Below are 22,773 nucleotides of genomic sequence, written 5' to 3' on the forward strand. Positions count from 1 at the left end.
GTGAGAAGTGGAGAAGGAGGAGGAGAAGGAGGAAGATGAGATATAGAAATGAAGAAAAGAAATGAAAGAGAAGGATAAGGAAGAAGAAGCGTAGAAGAAGTGAGAAAGATGGGAGAAAGACACAGATGGAGATGATAAAGATGATGCGAGGGAGGAGAAAATTGAGACGAGGAAGAAAGTGGAGGAAGAAGAGGAAGAAGAGGAGGAGAAGTGCGGCTCAGGTGTTTATCTTGTGGCTAAGTTAATCACCTCACGTAACCTTGAGGCACAAAGGAACACAAAGGAAGAGACATAAGCGGATATATTGATTCTTATCCTTATATTCAGAAACAGTTTGCTCTCTCATCACGATTATTTATTTTCAAAGGCCATGAAAATGATTAGCCATTTTCTCGAGAGTGTTTATCCCGTTAATGATGTACAAATCTTACTAATCTGTCACTAAAACAGTAAAAACACCCTCGAAAACCCTTGTCACTTCATCTAGAGCCTTTGGAAAATAGTGGAGGTGCCTGCAGAAGTGTTTGGTAATTTGTCACTAGAACTGTAAAAAACACCCTCGAAAACCCTTGTCATTTCATCTAGAGCCTTTGGAAAATAGTGGAAGTGTCTACAGAAATGTTATAGAATAGTGTCTTAAGATGTACACACACACACACACACACACACACACACACACACACACACACACACACACACACACACACACACACACACACACACACACACACACACACACACACATTCACGCTGGGTTATGCTTTAGGTCGGTATTCAGAAACACCTCTGCGCATCACCTCATTACTTTCAATAGGCTGCACTTGAAGCGAACGCGTCTTTCAGGTCTGTTTTTACGGTTCTAGTGACAGATTATCAAGATTTCTACATTATTAACAGGAGAAACACTCTTGAGAACCCCGGCTTATCAGAGAGAGAGAGAGAGAGAGAGAGAGAGAGAGAGAGAGAGAGAGAGAGAGAGAGACGCGAGCATCTCTGTAAGAGGGTCAAGTGAATCAAGGGAGCGAAATGTTATATCGTCAAGTCCTGCCGAGGCCGAGGAGGAGGAGGAGGTGGTGGTGGTGGTGGTGGTGGTGGTGGTGGTGGTACGCAAACGAACTCAAAGGAAGAACAACCAACACCCGACCTTTTGGTCCCTACAAGGCTGTTGTGAAGGAAGAGGAGGAAAAGTATGGAATGGAGAAGTAGAAGGGGAAGAAGAATACAAGGGAATACAAAGGAAAGCCAAACAGCAACAGACCTTTTGGTCCTTACAAGGCTGTTTGGTAACTACTAAGTAGCTACAGGAAAGAGAGACAGGACAGCATAGCAGAAGGCTGAAGAAGAGGAGGAGGAGGAGGAGGAATGGAGAAGGAAAGGAGAAGGAGAAGGAGGAGGAGGAAGAGGAATGGGGGGGAGAAGGGGAAGAAAGAGGCAGAGGCGGAGGAGGACCAGCTTGTCACTTCATAGAATGAGGAGGACGCTGCCTGCCCTCTACTCTGAAAACTTAGAGAACACAGCGTGAACACAAACCAGTTACGTATTCTGAAACCTTTTGGTGTCTCCTGTCAGATGCTTTTAACCTTCGCCAGTGGAAGTTGTTGGGGTTTTCAAGAGTGTTTTCATGATTCCAGTGGTAGTTTAACAGGCTGCAGTGGAAGTTATTAGGGGTTTTCAAGGGTGTTTTCATGATTCCAGGGATAGTTTAACAGGCTGCAGTACTAGTTATTAGGGTTTTCAAGGATGTTTTCATGATTCCAGCGATAGTTTAACAGGCTGCAGTGGAAGTTATTAGGGTTTTCAAGGATGTTTTCATGATTCCAGTGATAGTTTAACAGACTGCGTTGGAAGTTATTGGAGGTTTTCAAGGGTGTTTTCATGATTATAATTCTAGTGATAAGTTAACGATGACTGTACACCATCAGCAGGAAAGATATCGCTGAGAACCTGCCAAACCATCTCTGTAGCCTTTGGAAATAGCCGATGTAAGAGAACAGAGCTCTTGTAAACACCCAATGTGACTGCAACAGAACACAAAGGCAAGAGTTAGAAAAGTAGCAGAGAGAGAGAGAGAGAGAGAGAGAGAGAGAGAGAGAGAGAGAGAGAGAGAGAGAGAGAGAGAGAGAGAGAGAGAGAGATTGTAACATTTCTGGGACTGACAGGAGATGAAGACAATAACACCACAATAGTGAGCCTCGTGAAAACAGACGTGGTCGGTTGAGTGTTGGAAAAATCAGTCTTTGAAACATTTAAGGACATAACGGGGGATAGAGAAGTGTGTGTGTGTGTGTGTGTGTGTGTGTGTGTGTGTGTGTGTGTGTGTGTGTGTGTGTGTGTGTGTTTAAATCCGTGTATAGTAATTTCTCAGGTAACTCCAATACAAGTGTCTCTTTTATAATTAGAGGTGATCATAATCAATTAAGTGTCCAGTGGGAAGGTGTCCGTGTGTCTTTTTAACATTGGATACGTGCTCTCTCTCTCTCTCTCTCTCTCTCTCTCTCTCTCTCTCTCTCTCTCTCTCTCTCTCTCTCTCTCTCTCTCTCTCTCTCTCTCTCTCTCTCTCTCTCTCTCTCCCCACGTAAGAGGGGCACTGGCCAGGGGGAACAAAAAGAGTGAAAAGAAAAAGGCCCGCTGAGGTCCCAGTCTCAAAAGAATGGTCAAAAGGATCATTCAAAATTGGAGGATAAATGTCTTGAAGCCTCACCTTTGAAAGCATTCTAGTCATAGGAAGCGGGAAATACAGAAGCAGGCAGGGAGTTCTAGAGTTTACCAGAGAAAGGGATGAAAGATTGAGAATATTGGTTAACTCTTGCATTAGAAAGGTGGGTAGAATAGTGATGGAAGGAGGAAAACGATGAAAAACAGAAGCAGGCAGGGAGTTCCAGAGTTTACCAGAGAAAGGGATGAAAGACTGAAGATACTCTTTAACTCCTGCATTAGAAAGATGGACAGAATATCGATGAAAGGAGGAAAAAGATGAAAAACAGAAGCAGGCAGGGAGTTCCAGAGTGTACCAGAGGAAGGGATGAAGAAGGAATGAATGATCGAGGCGTCGTGAGTTGTCCCCAGTCACCTGTTGTCAGAAAGGACACCAGCACATCTGGCTAAATAATGAACACCTGTAATCACCACTAATCACATGTATGAGGCGTATCCATGATTAATTAGGACGTGTTTATTACCTGCCCGGAGGAAAGGTCCATTTTAAACGTGATATTTACTACTGCTTTGTTTACTGTTGCTGCAGCTACTACTACTACTACTACTACTACTACTACTACTACTACTACTACTACTTTTTTTTTTTTTCTACTACTACTAATACCTCCACCCCATGTTTATTGATGTGTCAGTTAGGGGCTCCATTACTTGGAGGTCATTAGCCCCAGCTCCCGCTAATGACTGTGGCATCCAACCATATCTAATACTCTATAATATAAACATTAGTTGTTAACTATAAATTCATTCTACCTCTACTCTATCTACTCTTATGCCACTCTCCACCACTGTAGCCTCGCAGTCGAGGCCTCCTAAGTCTGCAGGTATGGGAGTGGAATGCCTTGTCCCCCTGAGACACAGGAGGGCAGATCTGAGGAGGGAGAATGAGAGACGGCACCTCATCCATGCGACGACATGGCTCCTTGGCTGGTGCTTCTTTTCTGCCATTAGGTCGGCTAGTCTTGAGTAGAAGCACTGAGCCTTGGAGCCCATCCCGCCTACTACTACTACTACTACTACTACTACTACTACTACTACTACTACTACTACTACTACCACTACTACTACCACTATATGTATATTTTATCTACTACAACCACCACCACTATCACCACCACACCACCACCACCACCACCACCACTACTACTACTACTAATGCCCCCACCTTATCTCGCACACGCAGGTCAACGGGCAGGACGTGAGCGGGCTGAGTCACACGGAGGCAGTGCAGGTGTTCCAAGACGCGGAGGAGCCAATACTTGTGCAGGTGTTGCGTCGCCCTCACAACAACAACACTCAGCAACACCCGCCCTCCCCCCAGCCCGCCCCCCACACCCCCACCCTGCCCGGGGACGAGGGGGAGGTGGGGGCGGGAGGGGAGAAGGAGAGTGGGGATGGTTTGAATAACACGACTGGAACGCAAACTGAGGTGTGTTGTGTAGTGTTTCTCTCTCTCTCTCTCTCTCTCTCTCTCTCTCTCTCTCTCTCTCTCTCTCTCTCTCTCTCTCTCTCTCTGCAGATGTTACTATGTATATACTTAATGGTTTTATGTAATTATGATTGTTATTGTTATTATTATTATTATTATTATTAGTAGTAGTAGTAGTAGTAGTAGTAGTATTTCACCATCAAAGTTATCATCATTATCACCACCACAACCACCACCACCATCGTCCACAGATCTCGCTGATGGGCGTGAGCGAGTGGGAGGTGGCGGCGTCAGCGTGGGCGGCGGGCGTGGGCGTGGCTGTGGGCGATGGGAGTGATTCTGATTCTCCTGACGGGGACTACATCTTTCCTGGCGACCTGCCGCAGTCCATCTCACAATATTTGGAACAGGAAATTGACTTGGAGGTAAGGACGTGGTGTAGCTGTGGGGTGGGGGGAGGAGAAGGAAGGGTGGGGTGAAGGAGGAGAGATGGGAAAAGAATATTATGTGTGGTGAGAGGGAAGGATGAGGGGGGATAGGGAGAGGGAGTGAGGGAGGGGAGTGAGGAAGAGAAGTGAGACGGAAGATGCGGAGAGAGGGGTGAGAGAATGGGGGGTGAAGGGTGACAGGGGTGATGGGAGGGGAGAATGGCAGTTGTATTTTTTGAAGTAAGGAAGGAAGTAAATATATATTGCTTATTTTCATATACGTGTGTACTGATGGAATAAAAGTGAAATTTATATATACACACCAATTACCTGTTATACCAAACCTCCGTGACAGACAGGTGTTAATTTGTTGATAACCTAAACCTTGTGTTATTATTATTATTATTATTATTATTATTATTATTATTATTATTATTATTATTATTATTATTATTATTATTATTCTAAGTGATAAAGAATGTTAATAAGGGGAATAATTTCACACCTGTTGTTACATTATTGCAAAGAATTGAGTAAATATTTATCTTTCTTTTTTTAATCATTTTCTTCATTATTTATTATTTATTATGTTGATAAATTTTTGGACTGTTCGTCAGAGAGAGAGAGAGAGAGAGAGAGAGAGAGAGAGAGAGAGAGAGAGAGAGAGAGAGAGAGAGAGAGAGAGAGAGAGAGAGAGAGAGAGAGAGAGAGATAGAAGAAGAAAATAGTAATGTAATAAAAACAACGAAGAAAATGAAAGAACAAGGATGGAGACGAACTAAATGAATAAATAAATAAATAAGTAAATAAATAAATAAATGGAGGGAAAGAAAAGCCGGAAGAAAGAATAGATGGAGAAAAAGAGAGAGAAAGAAAGAAAGAAAGAAAGAAAGAAAAGGATAATTAGATTGATTGTGTAACTTTCTCCTCCTCCTCCTCCTCCTCCTCCTCCTCCTCCTCCTCCTCCTCCTCCTCCTCCTCCTCCTCCTCCTCCTCCTCCTTCTCTTTCTTCCCTTTCACAATGAAGCGAGAGAGGCAACTGTACGTGATTGTTCGATTGTGTGTATGTGCGCGCGCGTGCGTGCGTGCCTCCGTGCATGCGTATGTGAGAGAGAGAGAGAGAGAGAGAGAGAGAGAGAGAGAGAGAGAGAGAGAGAGAGAGAGAGAGAGAGAGAGAGAGAGAGAGATCCAACTTCTCTTCACACGCCATCAAAAGATCAGAAACCCTTTCAGTAACCGCCATTCTCTCTCTCTCTCTCTCTCTCTCTCTCTCTCTCTCTCTCTCTCTCTCTCTCTCTCTCTCTCTCTCTCTCTCTCTCCCTCCCTCCCTCCCTCCCTCCCTCCCTCCCTCCCTCCCTCTCTCTCTCTCTCTCTCTCTCTCTCTCTCTCTCTCTCTCTCTCTCTCTCTCTCTCTCTCTCTCTCTCTCTCTCTCTCTCTCTCTCTCTCTCTCTCTCTCTCTCGTAATGCCTCTGTAAAGTCACATAATTGGCTTTTTCTTCCTTTGTTCCTCAGACAGAAAGGAAGGGAAAGTAGAGAGAGAGAGAGAGAGAGAGAGAGAGAGAGAGAGAGAGAGAGAGAGAGAGAGAGAGAGAGAGGAAAAGGACCACTAGGGAAAGTTTCCGAAATTATGGAAAAATATGATGAGAAAATTATAGTTTTGCATGACAAGAGAGAGAGAGAGAGAGAGAGAGAGAGAGAGAGAGAGAGAGAGAGAGAGAGAGAGAGAGAGAGAGAATTTGTTAGCATTGTGGTGATATCAGTTTCACAGGATTACACGAAATTATATATCAATCTCTACTTTCTCTCTCTCTCTCTCTCTCTCTCTCTCTCTCTCTCTCTCTCTCTCTCTCTCTCTCTCTCTCTCTCTCTCTCTCACGTCTTTCGCATAGTAAGCTCTGTTGACAAGAAGGAGGAGGAGGAGGAGGAAGAGGAGGAGGAGGAGGAGGAGGAGGAGGAGGAGGAGGAAGAGGAGGAGGAGGAGGAGGAGGAGGAGGAGGAGGAGGAGGCGGCTTTAATTAGAAACAGATAGAAAATATGATAAAAAAAGAATAAGAGGAGAAGGGATGAAGAGAAGAAGAAAGAAAAATGCAAGAAAAAGAGAAAACAAAAATGAGAAGGTAAAAAAAATTAAGAGGAAGAGAATGACAAAGGATTACAAAGGAAAGCCAAGCTGCAACAGACTTTTAGGTCCTTGCAAGGCTGTTTGGTAACTACTTCCAACTAGCTACAGGATAGAGACAGGAGAGTACAGCAGAAGGTTCCTCCCCACCCACCACTCCCTGACGTGAAATGGGTTGAAATAAGGACCATGCGGTATAGAAAACCTTTGAATTTTCACAGGAAAGGATGAAAGGAAGTTCTGCTATTGATCTTATGGTGAACTGTATACGCCTGACTGAAAATAGACATGTTGATATTTTTATTGTATCGCTGTATGTAAAAATAAATAAAATAAATAATAGTAATAATGATAAAATAAATAAATAAATAAATAAAGTTGTAGCTGTAGATAAGTGCATGCAGTAATAATCTATGTGAGGAGGAAAAGAAAAATTAATAAGAAATACGATGGATAGGAAGAAAATAGAGAACCGCAGTAGGAAGAGGAGGAGGAGAATTACCTAGAGAAGAAAATAGTAATAAAAGTAATATCGAATACCCGGACAGAAGGAAAAGACGAAATAAGAGGAGGAGGAAGAATAAGAGGAGGAGGAGGAGGAGGAGGACAATCAGGTCTCTAACGTGCTTGTTTGTTTCGTTGACAGTTTTCAAAAAATCTTGTTATAAATTTCGCCTTTGATCATCGAGAGAGAGAGAGAGAGAGAGAGAGAGAGAGAGAGAGAGAGAGAGAGAGAGAGAGAGAGAGAGAGAGAGAGAGAGAGAGAGAGAGGAGGCTATCAGGTCCAATACGTGGTAGTCCCTGTATAAAACATGCCTGCCTATCGCTTTTTACGTGTCATTCCTATCCATAACGTTATCTAATCTTGTAAAGCTCCCTATTGACTCGACACCAACAGCGTGATTACTGATTCCATTCCAGTCGTATACCACTCCTTTTCAGAACTAGTTTCTTCAGATCTCCTTTTGAAATCTAACGTGACCAAGCTTGAACTATCCTGATTACCCTCAATGTCTTACTCCCATATTCAGAAACGCTTTGCTCTCGTTTTCAAAGGCCATAGAGATACTAAGACCGGTTCTCAAGAGTGATCCTCTGCTAATAATGTGGAAATATCGTAAATATGTCCCTAGAACCATAGAAACACCCTTAAAACTCGTATAACTTCATCCGTTTAGTGCCTTTTTAAAGTGGCGGAAGTGCGGCGCAAAAGTATTTCAGAAGAGGATCCTTAGCGCGACAGACACCAGTGATTGGAGGGAAGGTGTCTCAGTAACTCGACAAAGCGCTCGTTATAATAGTCATGAAGTGTGCGGCAGTGATTCCCTTGTCCCCGTGTCCTCACATTATAGAGGAACATACATTGGGAGCCGTTAGTAAGGCTCTCGGAATGTATATCTACTGGATGTCTGGTAAGAAAGTCATATACTCTTAGAAATTAAAGACCAAGTCATTTTAAGTCAGAAGTGTTCTATGGAGAAATGACATACATTCTAGCGCGTTCATTTAAATATGAACACGCTAGAAGCTGAAAAAAGGGAGGGAGGGGCAGCATAGGGCGGGCGTTTGCCATCGTGAGGGCGTGACTTGATTACACATTAAAATTTTCGTAAATAAAGAAAAATGAAAAGCAAGAACGCGGTGTATCATTGTAGCAAATATCGAAAACAACGCAGCCCCATTATGGCAACTGACCAGCTGACGGCCTGTGTGCAGCTACTTATCATTGAGGCGCGCTCATATTTAAATATCCTGTATCTCTCTCTCTCTCTCTCTCTCTCTCTCCTCTCTCTCTCTCTCCTCTCTCTCTCTCTCTCTCTCTCTCTCTGCAAACTACAAGCCAAGAAATTTCCCCTTTCCAGGAGATCATATTGGAAAGAGGATCAGCGGAGGAGAAGCTGGGTCTTACTCTTTACTACAGCAACGGCCCCCCGCGCCCCCGCCCACGCATGTCGCTGAGCAGGACGTGGAGGGAGCGGAGGGACGAGGGCGGGAGGCGAGGAGGGGGCGGGGGCAGCAGGCGTACAAGGGCGTGGTGACGGAGGTGCTGGTGTCGCAGATTGAGCAAGGGAACCGTGGCGAGCAGGAATGGCCGCTTGAGAATAGGCGACCAAATTCTGCAGGTAAGTGGTAGTAGTAGTAGTAGTAGTAGTAGTAGTAGTTCTTGTTGTTGTTACAGTAATAGGTAAGTAGTTGAATAGGCGATTAGATTCTTCAGGTGAGTGATGCTGATAGTAGTAGTAGTAGTAGTAGTAGTAGTAGTAGTAGGATAGGACAGGAAGTGATAAAGTCAGATTAAAAGATATAGGAAGGAACCAATTCTCAAATAAAGTGGTGGATGAATGTAACAGACTCAATAGGCAGGTTGTTAGTGCTGAGTTATTAGGGAAGTTTATAAAAGACCAGACAAATTTATGGAATTGGGATGATAAGACAGAAATAAACTAGTATGTTTCACACAGAGACTGCCATGTGTAGGCCTGACAATTTCCTGCACCAATCCTTGCTTTCTGATGGTGTTAAGAATACTGTTGTTATGAATACTGAGGAAAGCTAACCTGGTATAAGAAATGCATATAAAATAACTGAAAACTGGTGAAGTATTTTGATAGAAAAGATAGAAAAGTGATCATTCTCAGGTAAAAAAAAATATACACACAGTTTTGTGTTTTCATCACTCAGGCTTATACCAGGTTAATGTTTTCTCAATAGCATGTCAGCTGAAGAAAATGCAGATTAGGTTAGCAGGTTAGGTTAAGAATAGAAAAGGTTAGGATAAGAGAATCATGATATTTTAAGTGCCGGGTTAGGTTAGGCTAAGAGAGCTTTGGTATTGAAGCAGGATAAGGATAAGTTCGATTAGGAGAAGAGGATAAGAATAGGTTAGGATAGGACAAGAGAACAAGAAAGGCTTGGCACTGAAGTGCTGCCCTCCTCCCTCAGATCAATGGTGTTGAGCTGACCACCAAGACACAGACAGAGGAGTTGTTCAGCCAGTGCGGCACCAAAGTCAGTCTACTCGTCTCCCGCACCCAGTACTATGTGAGTGTTATCTTCTGCTATTTTCACACTGACTGCTCTCCTGATTTTGCTAACTACATGCCTCCCCTCCTCCCATGCCCTCACTGCACAAGACTTAATGCTTTCTCACCACTATTCTATCTGTCCATCTCGCTAATGCAAGAGTTAACCGTTATTCTCACTCTTTCATCCCTTTTCTGATAAACTCTGGAACTCCCTGCCTGTGTGTGTATTTCCTCCATCCTATGACTTGAACTCTTTCAAGAGAGAGGTTTCAAGACATGTATCTTCCAATTCTGGATGATCCTTTTGACTTTTACCTTTCTTTAGAGACTGGCACCTCAGTGGGCTCTCTCTCTCTCTCTCTCTCTCTCTCTCTCTCTCTCTCTCTCTCTCTCTCTCTCTCTCTCTCTCTCTCTCTCTCTCTCTCTCTCTCTCTCTCTCTCTCTCTCTCTCTCTTTGTTGCCCTTTGCTGGTGCCCCTCTTGCATAAAGTCCAGAAATACATTGTGTTCAGGAGCGAAATACATTGTGAAAGGATTTTATTTATTTATTTATTTTATTATCTAAGAGGGGCACTGACCAAGAGCAACAACAAGAAGGGAAAAAAAGGGCCCAGTGAGGTGCCAGTCCCAAAAGAAATCATGTGGAAGGAAATACAATGTGAAATGATGAAATACATTGAGTTCAGGAAGGCATTTGTGAATTCTTTCATAACAAATGTGAGTTGATCAGTCCTTTTTTTATTTTTATTTATTTTTTTCTCTCAGCCCTTTCCCTGATAAATCCTAGAACTCTGTCTGTTTTTCCACTTTTCATTAATATTTTGTCCACCTCTCAAGTGCAAGAGTTAACCTGTATCTTTACTCCATCCCTTTCACCAGTTAACTCTAACTCTCTGCCAGTTTCAATTTTCACCTTCCATCAATAATCTATCCATCTCACTATTGTAAGAGATAGCCAGTAATTTTCACTCCATCCTTCTCAGTAGTAAAATTAGGAACTTTTTATTTATTTATTTTTATCTATTGCCCATCACTATTTTGTCCATCTCACTGATGCAAGAGTTAAGATCTTTGCTTTGTCACTAATCTCTCTATCTCACTAGTGCAAGAGTTAACTGGTGTTTTCACCATTTCCACTGGCAAATTCTGAACTCACTGCCTTCACCACCTCAGTAATTTCCAGTGGCTATTCCAGAATTCATTATTTCCAGTAACACCTCCAGACCACAATTACTTCCCATGACTATTCCAGAACTCAATAATTCATAGTAACTTTGTGAGAATTCAGTATTTCCAATGACTTTCAGAACCCAATTAATTCCAGTAACTATCCAGAGATCAGTAATTTCCAGTAACTCTCCACAACCCAATTATTTCTAGTGACTTTCAGACCTCAAACTCTGCAGCAATCTCCCCCTGGTCATAGGTGACCCTTGACCCATGTGTTGTGTGTTTCAGGATGAGGATGACCTGGTGGAGGGCGAGGTGCTGGAGGACGTGGTGGAGGAAGAGGAAGAGGTGGAGCTTCTCGAGGCCAACTCAGAATTCCTCACGAGCCGGTTAGTTGGGCTTTGTCAACTGCTAATGATACCTGTGCTCATTTCATTTAGTAGCCATAGACACATCAAGGTTCTAACTACGAGTTCCCATTTGCTGGCAGTGGGGTCTTTCAAAATCATTACTCTCGTTTTATTTAAAGAGAACTGAGTTAGTCATCTTTTGTTCTTCCATGTTCCTGTGAGCTTTGGATGCAATTCTATGCAGGTTGAGTGCTCAGTCTAGCTTGTGTTTCTCTTGCTTCAGGAGATGTGTGTTATAACAGCCTGACATAACCCATGAGGAAGGCAGCTGAGACAGGCTACACCCCCCCCCTCCACACACACACACACACACACACACACACACTAAGAATAAATTTAAAGGAGAGATGTTTGAATGAGATAAAGAAAAGTACAGGTCCCCCATTGAAAGATAGATGACTAGTATAGATAGATAAGGAGTGGTGGAGGCAAGGAGTGTACTGAACCTCCACTGAAGAATATGGTGGTGATGGTGATGACAATGAGAGTAGAAGTGATGGTAATGGTAGCAGTTGTATTGGTGACGATGGTGATGACAGTGAGGGTAGAGGTGATGGTGCTGGTTGTAGTAGTGATGATGGTGATGGTGGTGTTGGCTTGGCAGGTCCCCGGTGCTGTCTGTGAGGAGCAGCAACAGTGGTGACAGCAAGAAGGTCTCGCAGGAAGATTCAGCACGTGCCAGCACCACCAGGTCCTCCTCCTCCTCGTCCTCCTCATCCTCCTGTGAGCGCAAGCCTTCCAAGAGGGACTCCTCAGCCTCCTCCACCTCCTCCAGGAGTTCACAGGTGAGGCTTTGATAACTTTATTCCATTTACTGTCACTGATTTATCTTTTATATTTCTTTACCCTTAAAAAATATATATATTCCTACTTTTATATAAGAGGGGCAATGCTCAAGGGCAACAAAAGAGCAAAATAAAAAAAAGGCCTACTGAGAATGCCACTCCCCAAAGAAAGGTAAAAAACTATCTAAGTAAAATTGGAGATAAAAAAGGCTTGAAACCTGCCTCTTGAAAGAGTTAAAGTCATAGGAAGGAGAGAATATAGAAGCAGGCAGGGAGTCACAGTTTACCAGAGAAAGGGATTAATGATACTGATACTACTACTACTACTACTGTGTGTGTAATTATAATAATAATAATAGTAATAGTAATAATAATAATATTATTATTATTATTATTATTATTATTATTATTATTATTAAACAGGTTATTGAAGCCAAACAGCCTTTCAGTTGACAAACTACTTTGAAATCAAGGAACTGAAAGAACATAAGAATAGTAAAATAAAAACAATATAAGTAATATACAGTGAAATAAAATAAGGGCACACTGTTAATTAATTCTTATATAACTGAAAGCATCAGAACAGGTAGTGAAGCTGGGTGGAATTTATTTTTTTATTTCACATTTGTATTACATGTTTGTTTTATTAATCAGGTTGACAGTGGTAGGAATGGGACTGTTCTTATGCCTGTTTGTGCGGGAGCAGATGGGTGTGAGGGTGTTGTGCTAACAAGTGACAGGCGGGGAGGGCCTGCAGTAAGAGGGAGAAGGTGATGGTGGCTGTGTTTGTTTAGCGCTTGTTTGCCAAACTGCAGGAGTGCTTGTTTGTAGACAGGCATCAAGGGGGTGAGGATGTCTGTGTAACTGGCATATGAAGGGCCCAGCATGATCCTGGCTCCCGCCTCTGCATTCTCTCCAGCCTCCTCTCCCTTTGCATTGTGTTGAGGCTGGACAACAAGGGCAGCGATGTGTCTGTGTGTGTGTTTGAATGAATGAGTAACCTATTGTTTTTTTTTTTATGTAGGAGAGGCTCTGACCAAGGGCAATAAATATATATATATATATATATATATATATATATATATATATATATATATATATATATATATATATATATATATATATATATATATAAGGCCCACTGAGGTGCTGGTCCCCAAACAGAGTCAAAAGCAGTTTAAAATTTTGAGTGAGGGGTGTGTGTGATTAGGTGCATGTAGTTTTGTGTGAAGGAAGAGAGTTGTCTTTAGAGGACAGGCTGTGACTGCCCCCTTGTGTTGTGAGTTACAAAGGGAAACTTTGTGAGGTCACAGCTGGGTTATTGAGTGAATGAAGAAATAAACAAGGAGTGAGTGAGGGGGTGGAGGAAGAAGGAACACCTGGTTGTGAGTTGTGAGGTGACCGTGGTTCTCTGCTTCCCGTTTACTGCCAATATTTCAAAAGATTTCAATTTGTGTGATTGCTGAACTTCATAAATGTGATTTTGTTATCCTTGTATCATTTTCTTCAGGAAAGATAGTTGATAATCAGTTTCATTAACAAGCTGGTGATGTGTCAGTCAGTTTTGATGGAGAGGCATAGACAGGCCCGGTGTTCAGCACCTAGAAGCCAGTGCTCCAGGCTCATTGCCGAGTGTTGCAGGTGAAGGTTGCCGGCGCTGCCACCATAGATCGGGAGATGGCTGCACTGGGGGAGAAGATGGCTGAGCTAGCACAGGAGTGTGAGGATATGGAGGCAGGGAGGCGGGGTGGCCCCAGGGAGGTGGAAGCCCCATACAAAGTTCCTCACGAAGCACAGCAGCAGCAGCAGCAGCAGCAGCAACGGCGATCGCCAGCCAAGGGGTCGGTGTCGGGGCGGCCGCCAGCAAGGACACCACTGCCGGCTGGGTCAGAGTCAGAGCACATCTATGAGTCAATCCCAGACGCCAGCGAGTCCGATGAGCCAATCTACTGCGTCCCATACGAGCCAGGTGGCACGGGACGGCGCCGCACCCCAGCCCGGGCCAGCACACAGCCTCGGCCCCAGACTCAGCAAAAGATGGCACCACCCCAGGCAGGCCGGGCTGGTCGGGGCAGCGGCACCAGCAGTAGCAGTGGCGGCAGTGTGCGGGAGCGACGGGCAGCTGAGCGGAAGCAGTCCGTGGAGAAGTGGGTAAGAGAGAATCCTCAGCCACGCTCACCTCCTTCCACTAAGCCCTCCCCCACTCCACCAAAGCCCCAGGAGGAGCGGGACTCCTCCTCTGCCTACAACACTGGCGACTCGACAGGCAGCACCCACCAGGCCCCTGCCCTGGAGCTCAGCCTGGGTCAAGACCCCGCCCTGCGGCAGTCCACCCTCACCCTCTGCCCTCCCACACACGACCAATCACTCCAGGTGAGCGCCACAACTCAAAACTTATCAATTTCACTTTGTAAATTTACCATTATTGATCCCAAATGCCACAGACTTCGTAATGATTCCTTCCCATACACTTGTCTCTCATGCACACAGCTACACCACCTCTTTTAATTTGCCTGTTACCTTCCCTTAAACTTTCTCTAAGCCCTCAAAATGTACTGCACAGTATGTATAAAAGATGATTTGCTAGGTTCTCAAGACTGTTTCTCCTTGTAATAATGTAGAAATTCTGTCACAAGAATCATAAAAACACCCTTATAAACCCACATACCTTGAACTAGAGTCCTTTGAAAGCAGTGGAGGTGCAGCGTAGAAGTGTTCCAGTGTAGTCTGTGTGTGGCATCTTTCATTCTCAGCCTAAGTCAGTGCCTCCCTCTCAGGTGAGCCTCGAGTCCGACACATACTCCGCCATCTCCTGCGACAGCTGCCGCCGCTGTATGAGGCTTCCCCCACTGCATGCGTCCCTCCCACATAAGTCAGGCAGTGGTGGGCGAGGCCACGAGTCAGACCAGGCCTCCACTGTCCCCCAGCCGCCGCCCCACAAGCCCTCCGGCGCCCCACCAGACACGGAGAGCAACCGGAACTATGTCACCTTCCTCCCAGCGCAGACCATGTACACCAACGCAGCCAACCTGCAGCAGACCATCTGGCTCCAGCAACAGCTCTTCCGGCAGGCGCTCAGCAGGGAGACCACTGCTCCCTCCACCCCTGCCACCACCCCCCGTGGCCTGCCACCCCGTGCCCCGCCGCGGGCCCACCATGACCAACCCGTCAAGATGGAGTGGAAGGTAAGTTGTTACATTTCTTCGTCTAAGTTGTGGAAGGTCTGAAGTCACCTCTTTGGGGGACCTAATCTTTACACACACACACACACACACACACACACACACACACACACACACACACACACACACACACACACACACACACACACACACCAGAGGAAGTGGAGTGAAAACAATGCACACAGTTTAAGGAAATGGATAATTTGGTTCTAGAAAATGTGATAAACTCCACCCAGTCCTGTAAAAATACAAATACATAAATAAATAAGCATGGTATGAGTGAGTACTTTAAATAAATAAACTTGCTCTGACAGAGCACAATAAAAGCAAGATTGAATTTTGATGAAAGCAGCAGCAAGTATGTCAGTCCTTGCCACACCATCACTTGCTGCTGCCACTGACCATGGGAGTGATGCCTGGAACATTAAACACACTTGTATTTTCTACAGTTTGATTAATTCTCTAGAATTACACAAAGGCACTTGAAGGAGTGTTTAAAAAATCCATTGTTTTGTGTTAACAGATCATTAAATGGTCTATTTGTACAATGGCAAATCCTTTTTGACTGCCACTGTGCAAAGAAACCAACCATTGATGGCAGAAGGCTGGCATTGGCCTGCTGTTTTCCAGCCCACCTTCACATTACAAGTGGTAGAGCCAGTGATTTCTAAATCCTCCTTGTCCCTCACTAACCTTCACTTCAATCACTTTATCAGTTTCCAAGACTTTCCAATAGAGATTTCCTGACGCTAAGCAAACTTATTCCCTGCAACTATTGCACTCATGCCTACAATCTTTACTTTGTACCGAGGCACTGTAGCACTTACGTACCTCAGTAGGTACATAAATAATTAACTGTTGCCCTCGTGCCTACAACCTTCACATTGAGATACCAGGTCACTAATTAGAAGCACCCAATCTATCACCACTTCACCTGCATACCTTAACTTTTCTGCAGGTCTTCAATCTGTGCTGCACAGCTTTGCCACAATTCAGCCCATCAATCCCACTCTACATAAACACTTGTTCTCCACATGCTTCCACATCTATAGTAGATACTGTTGCTTCCCCAACTCTCCTCCTTCTGTAAACAGTTAAGATGCCTGATCCACGCATCTTCCACCACCTCCCTGCTACTCACAACTCCATTCTCACACATATGAGGTCCTGTCTTCTTCTCAGCTTCCAAAACAATAAATTCTCATTGAACTTTTCACTTCACTTCCTACCAAATTCTTTCCCTCTTCTAGCTCATCCAACATGTCTCTCACTACCTTGATGCCCAGCACATATTTCCTCACCCTCTCATCCTCTGCCACACAGGTTCTTCTCTTCACTCTTGTCCCTCCTCTGTGTCTGTCTGTGGATTGCTTTATGTTGTGTGTCTGTCTGTGGATTGCTTTATGTTGGAAGAAAGTGTCTGCCAAAGTTTCTCTCCCTCATGTACTCAGCTTTTCTTCTTTTGCCAGGTGAAGCGGAGGCCTGACGGCACACGGTACATCACACAGCGGCCTGTGAGGAGCAAGATTCTGAAAGAGAGAGCACTGAAAATCAATGAAGAGCGTGCCGGCCTCACCACCGACGATGATGCCATGTCTGAGATGAAGGTCAGTGATGAGAGAGAGAGAGAGAGAGAGAGAGAGAGAGAGAGAGAGAGAGAGAGAGAGAGAGAGAGAGAGAGAGAGAGAGAGAGAGAGAGAGAGAGAGAGAATGGGCTAGAAGAGAGAAAGAGTGCGGCTAGGGAAAGAAAAGGAAGAACAGTAAAAAAGGAGTGAGAAAGGAAAGATTAAAAGACCTAAGGAAAGAAGAGAATTAAGAAAATAAGGTCAGCACAAGGAAAGGCATTTAAAAGAACTACAAAGGAAGAGATGAAAATCAGAGCTAGATGGGAGCAGGAATGGCGATGAGAGAGGTGAGAGTATCATAGCGACTAGTGAAAAGATTGGACTGGAAGGAGGGGAGAGGAATACAAGAAGGGATGTGAGAGACTTTCAAGTATAAGGGATATTCAGTATTCAAGTGTGGCAAAGCTACAGCATAGATTCAAGACCTCTGTTACAGGAAAGTTGAAATATTTAGGTGAAGTGGTGGTAAGTTGAGTGCTTCTAAGTGATTTGGCACGGAGGTAAGGAGTACCCAATGAGTGGAGGAAGGCGGTTGTGGTACCTCTATGTGAAGGTGTGTGTCAGACGGCCAGAAGGAAGCACTGGTGAGTTTGGCCAGCAGCACAAGCAGTCTAGTCAGCAAGGTGTGGGTCAGTGAAGCAACACAGTCTAGCACCAGCCAATCACAGACCACTTTCTCCAGGCAGCCTAACACAGCCTGGCCAATCAACAGACCTGCAGTGTACCCAGGGTGTTCAGTGAAGAAAGTCACAACTCAGAAATGAAAGATCAAGTCATTCTAAGACAGAAAAATTCTATAGTCAAATGCTTTCATCATATGGTTTAGAAATGCCATCTTTTTCCATGATTTTATCCTAATCCTTTAAGCTCTCTATTGAAGTGGCAGTAATAGCTTACTGAGTCTATTTCAGTCACGTGCCACTTTGCTTTAGAACCAATTTTAAAATTTTTTTAATGTGGTAGATAGACATGTCTAAGTTAGCAGCCACATTTCATCCAAGGAAATTAATGTAAACTGTGAAATGGTAAGAGATAGAAAAAAAAACTGCCACTTGTATATAAACTATGCTTCTTGTAACAATAAACTGAAGAAATAAAATTGACAAACCTTGAGTGATAATAATACCAGTTTCACACTGGTGATGGTGACTGGCTGCAGTGGTGGCTGCCTTTCCTCACCCTCTTGTCTTGTCACACTGGTGGTGGTGACTGTCCTTCCTCACCCTCTTGTCATGTCACGCTGGTAGTGGTGGCTGCCCTTCCTCATCCTCTTGTCTTGTCTCCGCTGCCCTTCCTCATCCTCTTGTCTTGTCTCCAGCTTGGCCGCTACTGGAGTCGAGAGGAGCGCAAGCGCCACCTGGAAAAGGAACGAGAGCGGAGACGGCGGCATGAACTGCTGCGCCGCCAGCAGCAACAGCAACAGCAGCAACAGCAACAACAGCAGCAGCAGCAACAGCAACCACAACCACAGCCCCAGCCAACACAGCCTCAGGCACCCCCAGTGCACCTTCCCCATGATGACCCTGCGCCACCACCCCCCCGACCCAGCACCCTAGAGAATGGCCTCCACCAGGCACTGTGGCGGGACCACTCCAGCAGGAGGAAGACCTCAGCCACCCTTGATGCGTCCCACCGAAAGCCTCCCTCCTCCAGGAAGCGGGAGGTGGAGGAGCCAGCCTATGGAGTGAGGACCCCCATGGTGCCACTCAATCCCCCCCCACCCCCTCACCAGGCCAGCCAGCAGATGGTGAAGGGCCTCCTCTCTGTCACCACTGTCTGAGAATACACAAAGACCTCGCGTCACACCAGTCACTTGTAGATTTTTCCTTCCGTTAGATCATGAGTAAGGAGTCTCAACGGTGGACGTTTTCTGATCCCTAAAGATGAGGCGTTTGCTGTGGCCGGCTCAGGAATCATGATCTGAGAGGGAGAAAACAATGCACATTGAGTGAGTGTCTATGTGGTGACATCAGTGTCTCCTGCCTATTTATTGCTATGTCTTCTCTCCATTATTGCTTTGTGGTTTGTGAAGTATGGTGGATGTCTGACTGTATCTCAAAGAAAGTATACGTACATATACATATTACGTACATTTCAAAGTTAGTGGCATTGCTTCCTTCAGTTTTAGTTTCCTAGTAGAGTCAAGGGCTACACAATAGCTTGGACAGCAAAGCAGACTTGACACAGCAGAGGACCAAAGAACCTCATCTTGCAGAATCCAAATCAAAGTTTCCTTCAACTTGACCCCAAAAATACTTTTAAGTATTTATGCTCAATACTTACTAATTTAGCAATACAGTGACCACAAACTTGACAAATCAAAAGATCCTGAGGCAGAATGAGATTCAAAACCTTGCTAATCTCACCAGACCTACACCAGTTTTATAAGGAGTCGGAATGGCCACGGCCAACCAGAGTCCACTTGTACCTTGGGTGCTCACTTTGGTCTGACTGGCGAGCGCTTTGCCTGGAGTTCACTCCCTGGCCAGGCTGGCTGTATATATTTATCACTGAAGCAACTGGAGACTGAGCACCTGGCAGGACGCCCACAGCCAGTTGAGCCAAAGTGATCACCAAGACTCGAGTAGATTCAGTCGTCCCTGACTGTCCTCTCACTGCTGCTCTCACTTGGCTTACTCATTTACATCACTCCTCCTACAACAGTTTAAAAAGCAAATCTCTCACTACAAAGTTTCCTGAAGGAACATTTTAAAAATTCTATACTTCAAAATGTGAGAAATAGGACTCAACCATTAAATGCATTTAGATAAAAAAAAGTAACATTTACTGAATTTCTAAAACTTGCACCCACACCAAATGTAATGGGAACATTTATAAATTTAGGGATTAGATGTTCCCAGGACACTTTGTTGACTGGGATCAGTAAGAGAATGAGTGATGAATAATTTTCATTAAGAAAAAAAAAAAAAAAAAGCATAGTGGAGACCTGTGTGTGTGCTGGCACTGCTTCACTGGCCAGCAGTGCTAAGACAATGCTTCTCCTCCTGACCGAGGTCTTGTGTGTATTCCTCTCTTGATGGCTGGCAGACAGGCACCAACTTTGTGTACACCTGTGGAGGCATAATGACAGCTGGTTAAAGCTGAAGTAACCAAATACATCCCCTCCCTCCCACATCATCCTCCATCTAGCATCCCAGCTGTTACTATTAGCTTGTATAGTTCAATCTAGTTTTCTTCATAGGTCTCTTGTAAAAAAAAAGCAGAAGTCATATGTCTTGTAAAAAAGGCAGAGGTTTGTATAGGAGAGAATGGAGCAATGCTATGAAGAGAATGGTGTGTGTATTTGTAAAACAGGTTGAGGCTGTAATTTTGAACCTGTTGTTGAGTGATGCAGCAGGCACAAGACACCGTACTTGTGTCATGTTGCCGAGTGATAGGAACTGCTGACACAGGCTGTACTCACTCCTTACTTTGGACTGATGCAAAGCACAGCCTGTATTCTTGCCATACTGATGAGTGATGGAGAAGACAAAGGATGTATCAAGTATCTGGAAGTGACTGGTGGCAACAGAAGACTGTATTCCTTTTATCACAGGCTGTTTCTCTTACTGCAGTGGTGGAACGCGCACAGGTTGTTTTCTCACACCCTGCTTGCTTAGTGATGTAGCTGGCAACACCCTGGAAAAAGAACATTTGAATGAAAAAGAAGCAAGCTTGTTCACGGCATGTGGGTTCCTGTGTTTCCAGGTCCACACACACACACACACACACACACACACACACACACACACACACACACACACACACACACACACACACACACACACACACACTTGCATCTTTAGAGAGCCTGGTGAGCATTACACACTCCTGGCTTGAGTCCATTGACAAGTAATGTATATATCACTGAATGCTGCTCACTCAGCTCATCCACACACACACACACACACACACACACACACACACACACACACACACACACACACACACACACACACACACACACACACACACACACACACACACACACACACACACACACACTATCTAGCACAGGTGATGTATAGTGACAATATTCAAAGCTTTAAAGAAATATGTAGGAAGCAATTAATAGGAGACTGGAAAGAACATGTGAAGCTCAATTCTATAAAACACAAATAGGGAGGAACACACACACACACACACACACACACACACACACACACACACACACACACACACACACACACACACATTTTGTACTTGGTGTTTATGTGTGTAAAAGCAAAAATTAGATAAAAAAAAAAAATAAAAAAAATCAACATAGCTACACACAAATTCCAAACTGGTGGCGCTGAGCATTTCCAAGTGCTGGTTAGGTTTTGTACTTCCCTTGATTTTGTCTGTGCCGTGTGTATCAAAACAGCATCCAAGTTTCTGTGGCTTAGAAAAAAAATAAATAATAAAAAAAGCAATATTGAGCACACTTGTGTTGTATTCTTAAACTTTTGGTGCCTTCTCTTGACTACTTTCAACAGGCTGTAGTGGAAATTCTATGGGCTTTCAAGTATGTTTTCATGATTGTAGTGATAATCTAATATGCATTCTTGACTTTCAACATGACAACATTCATGAAAACCCAAGTAGTCACTTCTGTGGCCTTTGAAAATAGTCGTGATGAAAGACGGAACAAAGTGTTTCAGAATGCACGCCTTATATAGGTTCTCTTTTGTTGTTGCTCTTGCAAGGATTAGTTTGCCTCAGTCTGACACCACTGTGTGTGTTGAGGCAGCAGCCGGAGCCTCCCTGGGCACTGGCTGCCGGCACTGTAACCACACCACTAGTCTCTCCCTTCTCCCTCCCCTTGGTGATTTTTAAAAATTTATGCATACTCTATATTGATGTATATTTGTGTATAGGAACAAAAGCTTTATATTGAATATGGCAAGTTAAGAATATGTTATGCTTGAAAGTAAATAATTGATATTTGATGTGGGTTTTCTTGCCTCCAGTGTGTGTAGTACAAAATTTGTTACAAAGCATGGGAAATGAATGACTGCTGAACCCACAGCACTGACCAAGAAAAAAAGGCCCACTGAAAGTGCTGATCCCAAAAGGCTGAGGGGCATGTAACATGCAGACACTACACAGGTCATAATTAGCTGGGTTTTTTAGTGTTTTTCAGTTAATAATGCAGAAATCTTGTTAATCTGTCACTAGAATCATACAAACACTCTTAACCTGTGCAACTTCAAACAGGATCTGATCTGGACCTGAGTTTTTATCGATTCAGTTACACTCCAGCTATTACACCAGGCACTCAGTTACTCTCATGGAGCACAGTTCTACTCAACCACCAACCACTCCAACTCAGCCAATCACTCTATGCGGACATTCCAGCTAAGTACTCTGACTAGTCTTGGGCCTGTGCACTGTTAGGTACTTAGCAAAGTCAACATCAGGTAAATTCCCTATATAATCTGGCTTTGATGTCCACATGCTAACACCAAATCACCATAATGGCATCCTTTCCTTACTTTGTACTGCCAGGACCATCAAAGGTAATAAAAAAATCACTCAGGCATTGCTGATCTCTTCTAGCCTGCCTGACTGGTAATGTGTTGAAAAGGCAAGAATTTTTGACCAGCACATAAAAAATGGACCAGATACTTGGAAGCATCAAAGAATATTGAATGCCACTCAGAACTGCTCAGAATTGCACAATTCTTTTTTGCTGCAACATCCCACAATGCTAATGTGGAGCGAGTCTTTTCGCTGATGCAAAGTCAGTGGACGAAGGAAAGGAACAAGCTGAGTGTTGATACAATGAAAGGTATTCTGACTGTACAGTACAACTACCGAGAGACCTCTTGCGTTGACTTCTTCAACTTTTAAAGTCCAACAAGGAACTACTTAAAAATATAAGATCTACAAAAAAATATGC

At 44.1% G+C, this 22,773-nt stretch overlaps 1 protein-coding gene across 1 annotated transcript in view; it reads left to right on the plus strand.

The window, feature by feature from the left end:
* LOC135113508 (uncharacterized) overlaps positions 1 to 21,818 on the plus strand; it is an 81,276-nt gene extending 59,458 nt beyond the window's left edge. The window contains exons 2-12 of the mRNA XM_064028749.1: positions 3,899 to 4,144; positions 4,396 to 4,569; positions 8,555 to 8,643; positions 8,737 to 8,815; positions 9,636 to 9,734; positions 11,176 to 11,276; positions 11,902 to 12,082; positions 13,724 to 14,455; positions 14,860 to 15,267; positions 16,515 to 16,871; positions 18,208 to 21,818. Of these exons, the coding sequence (XP_063884819.1) occupies positions 3,899 to 4,144; positions 4,396 to 4,569; positions 8,555 to 8,643; positions 8,737 to 8,815; positions 9,636 to 9,734; positions 11,176 to 11,276; positions 11,902 to 12,082; positions 13,724 to 14,455; positions 14,860 to 15,267; positions 16,515 to 16,871; positions 18,208 to 18,669 (2,928 nt within the window). The 3' untranslated portion in view covers positions 18,670 to 21,818. The remainder of the gene's footprint in view (positions 1 to 3,898; positions 4,145 to 4,395; positions 4,570 to 8,554; positions 8,644 to 8,736; positions 8,816 to 9,635; positions 9,735 to 11,175; positions 11,277 to 11,901; positions 12,083 to 13,723; positions 14,456 to 14,859; positions 15,268 to 16,514; positions 16,872 to 18,207) is intronic.
* The last annotated feature ends 955 nt before the right edge of the window (positions 21,819 to 22,773 follow it).

This window comes from Scylla paramamosain, chromosome 26 (genome assembly GCF_035594125.1).
Source record: "Scylla paramamosain isolate STU-SP2022 chromosome 26, ASM3559412v1, whole genome shotgun sequence".
In the NCBI taxonomy this organism is placed as follows: Eukaryota; Metazoa; Arthropoda; class Malacostraca; order Decapoda; family Portunidae; genus Scylla; species Scylla paramamosain.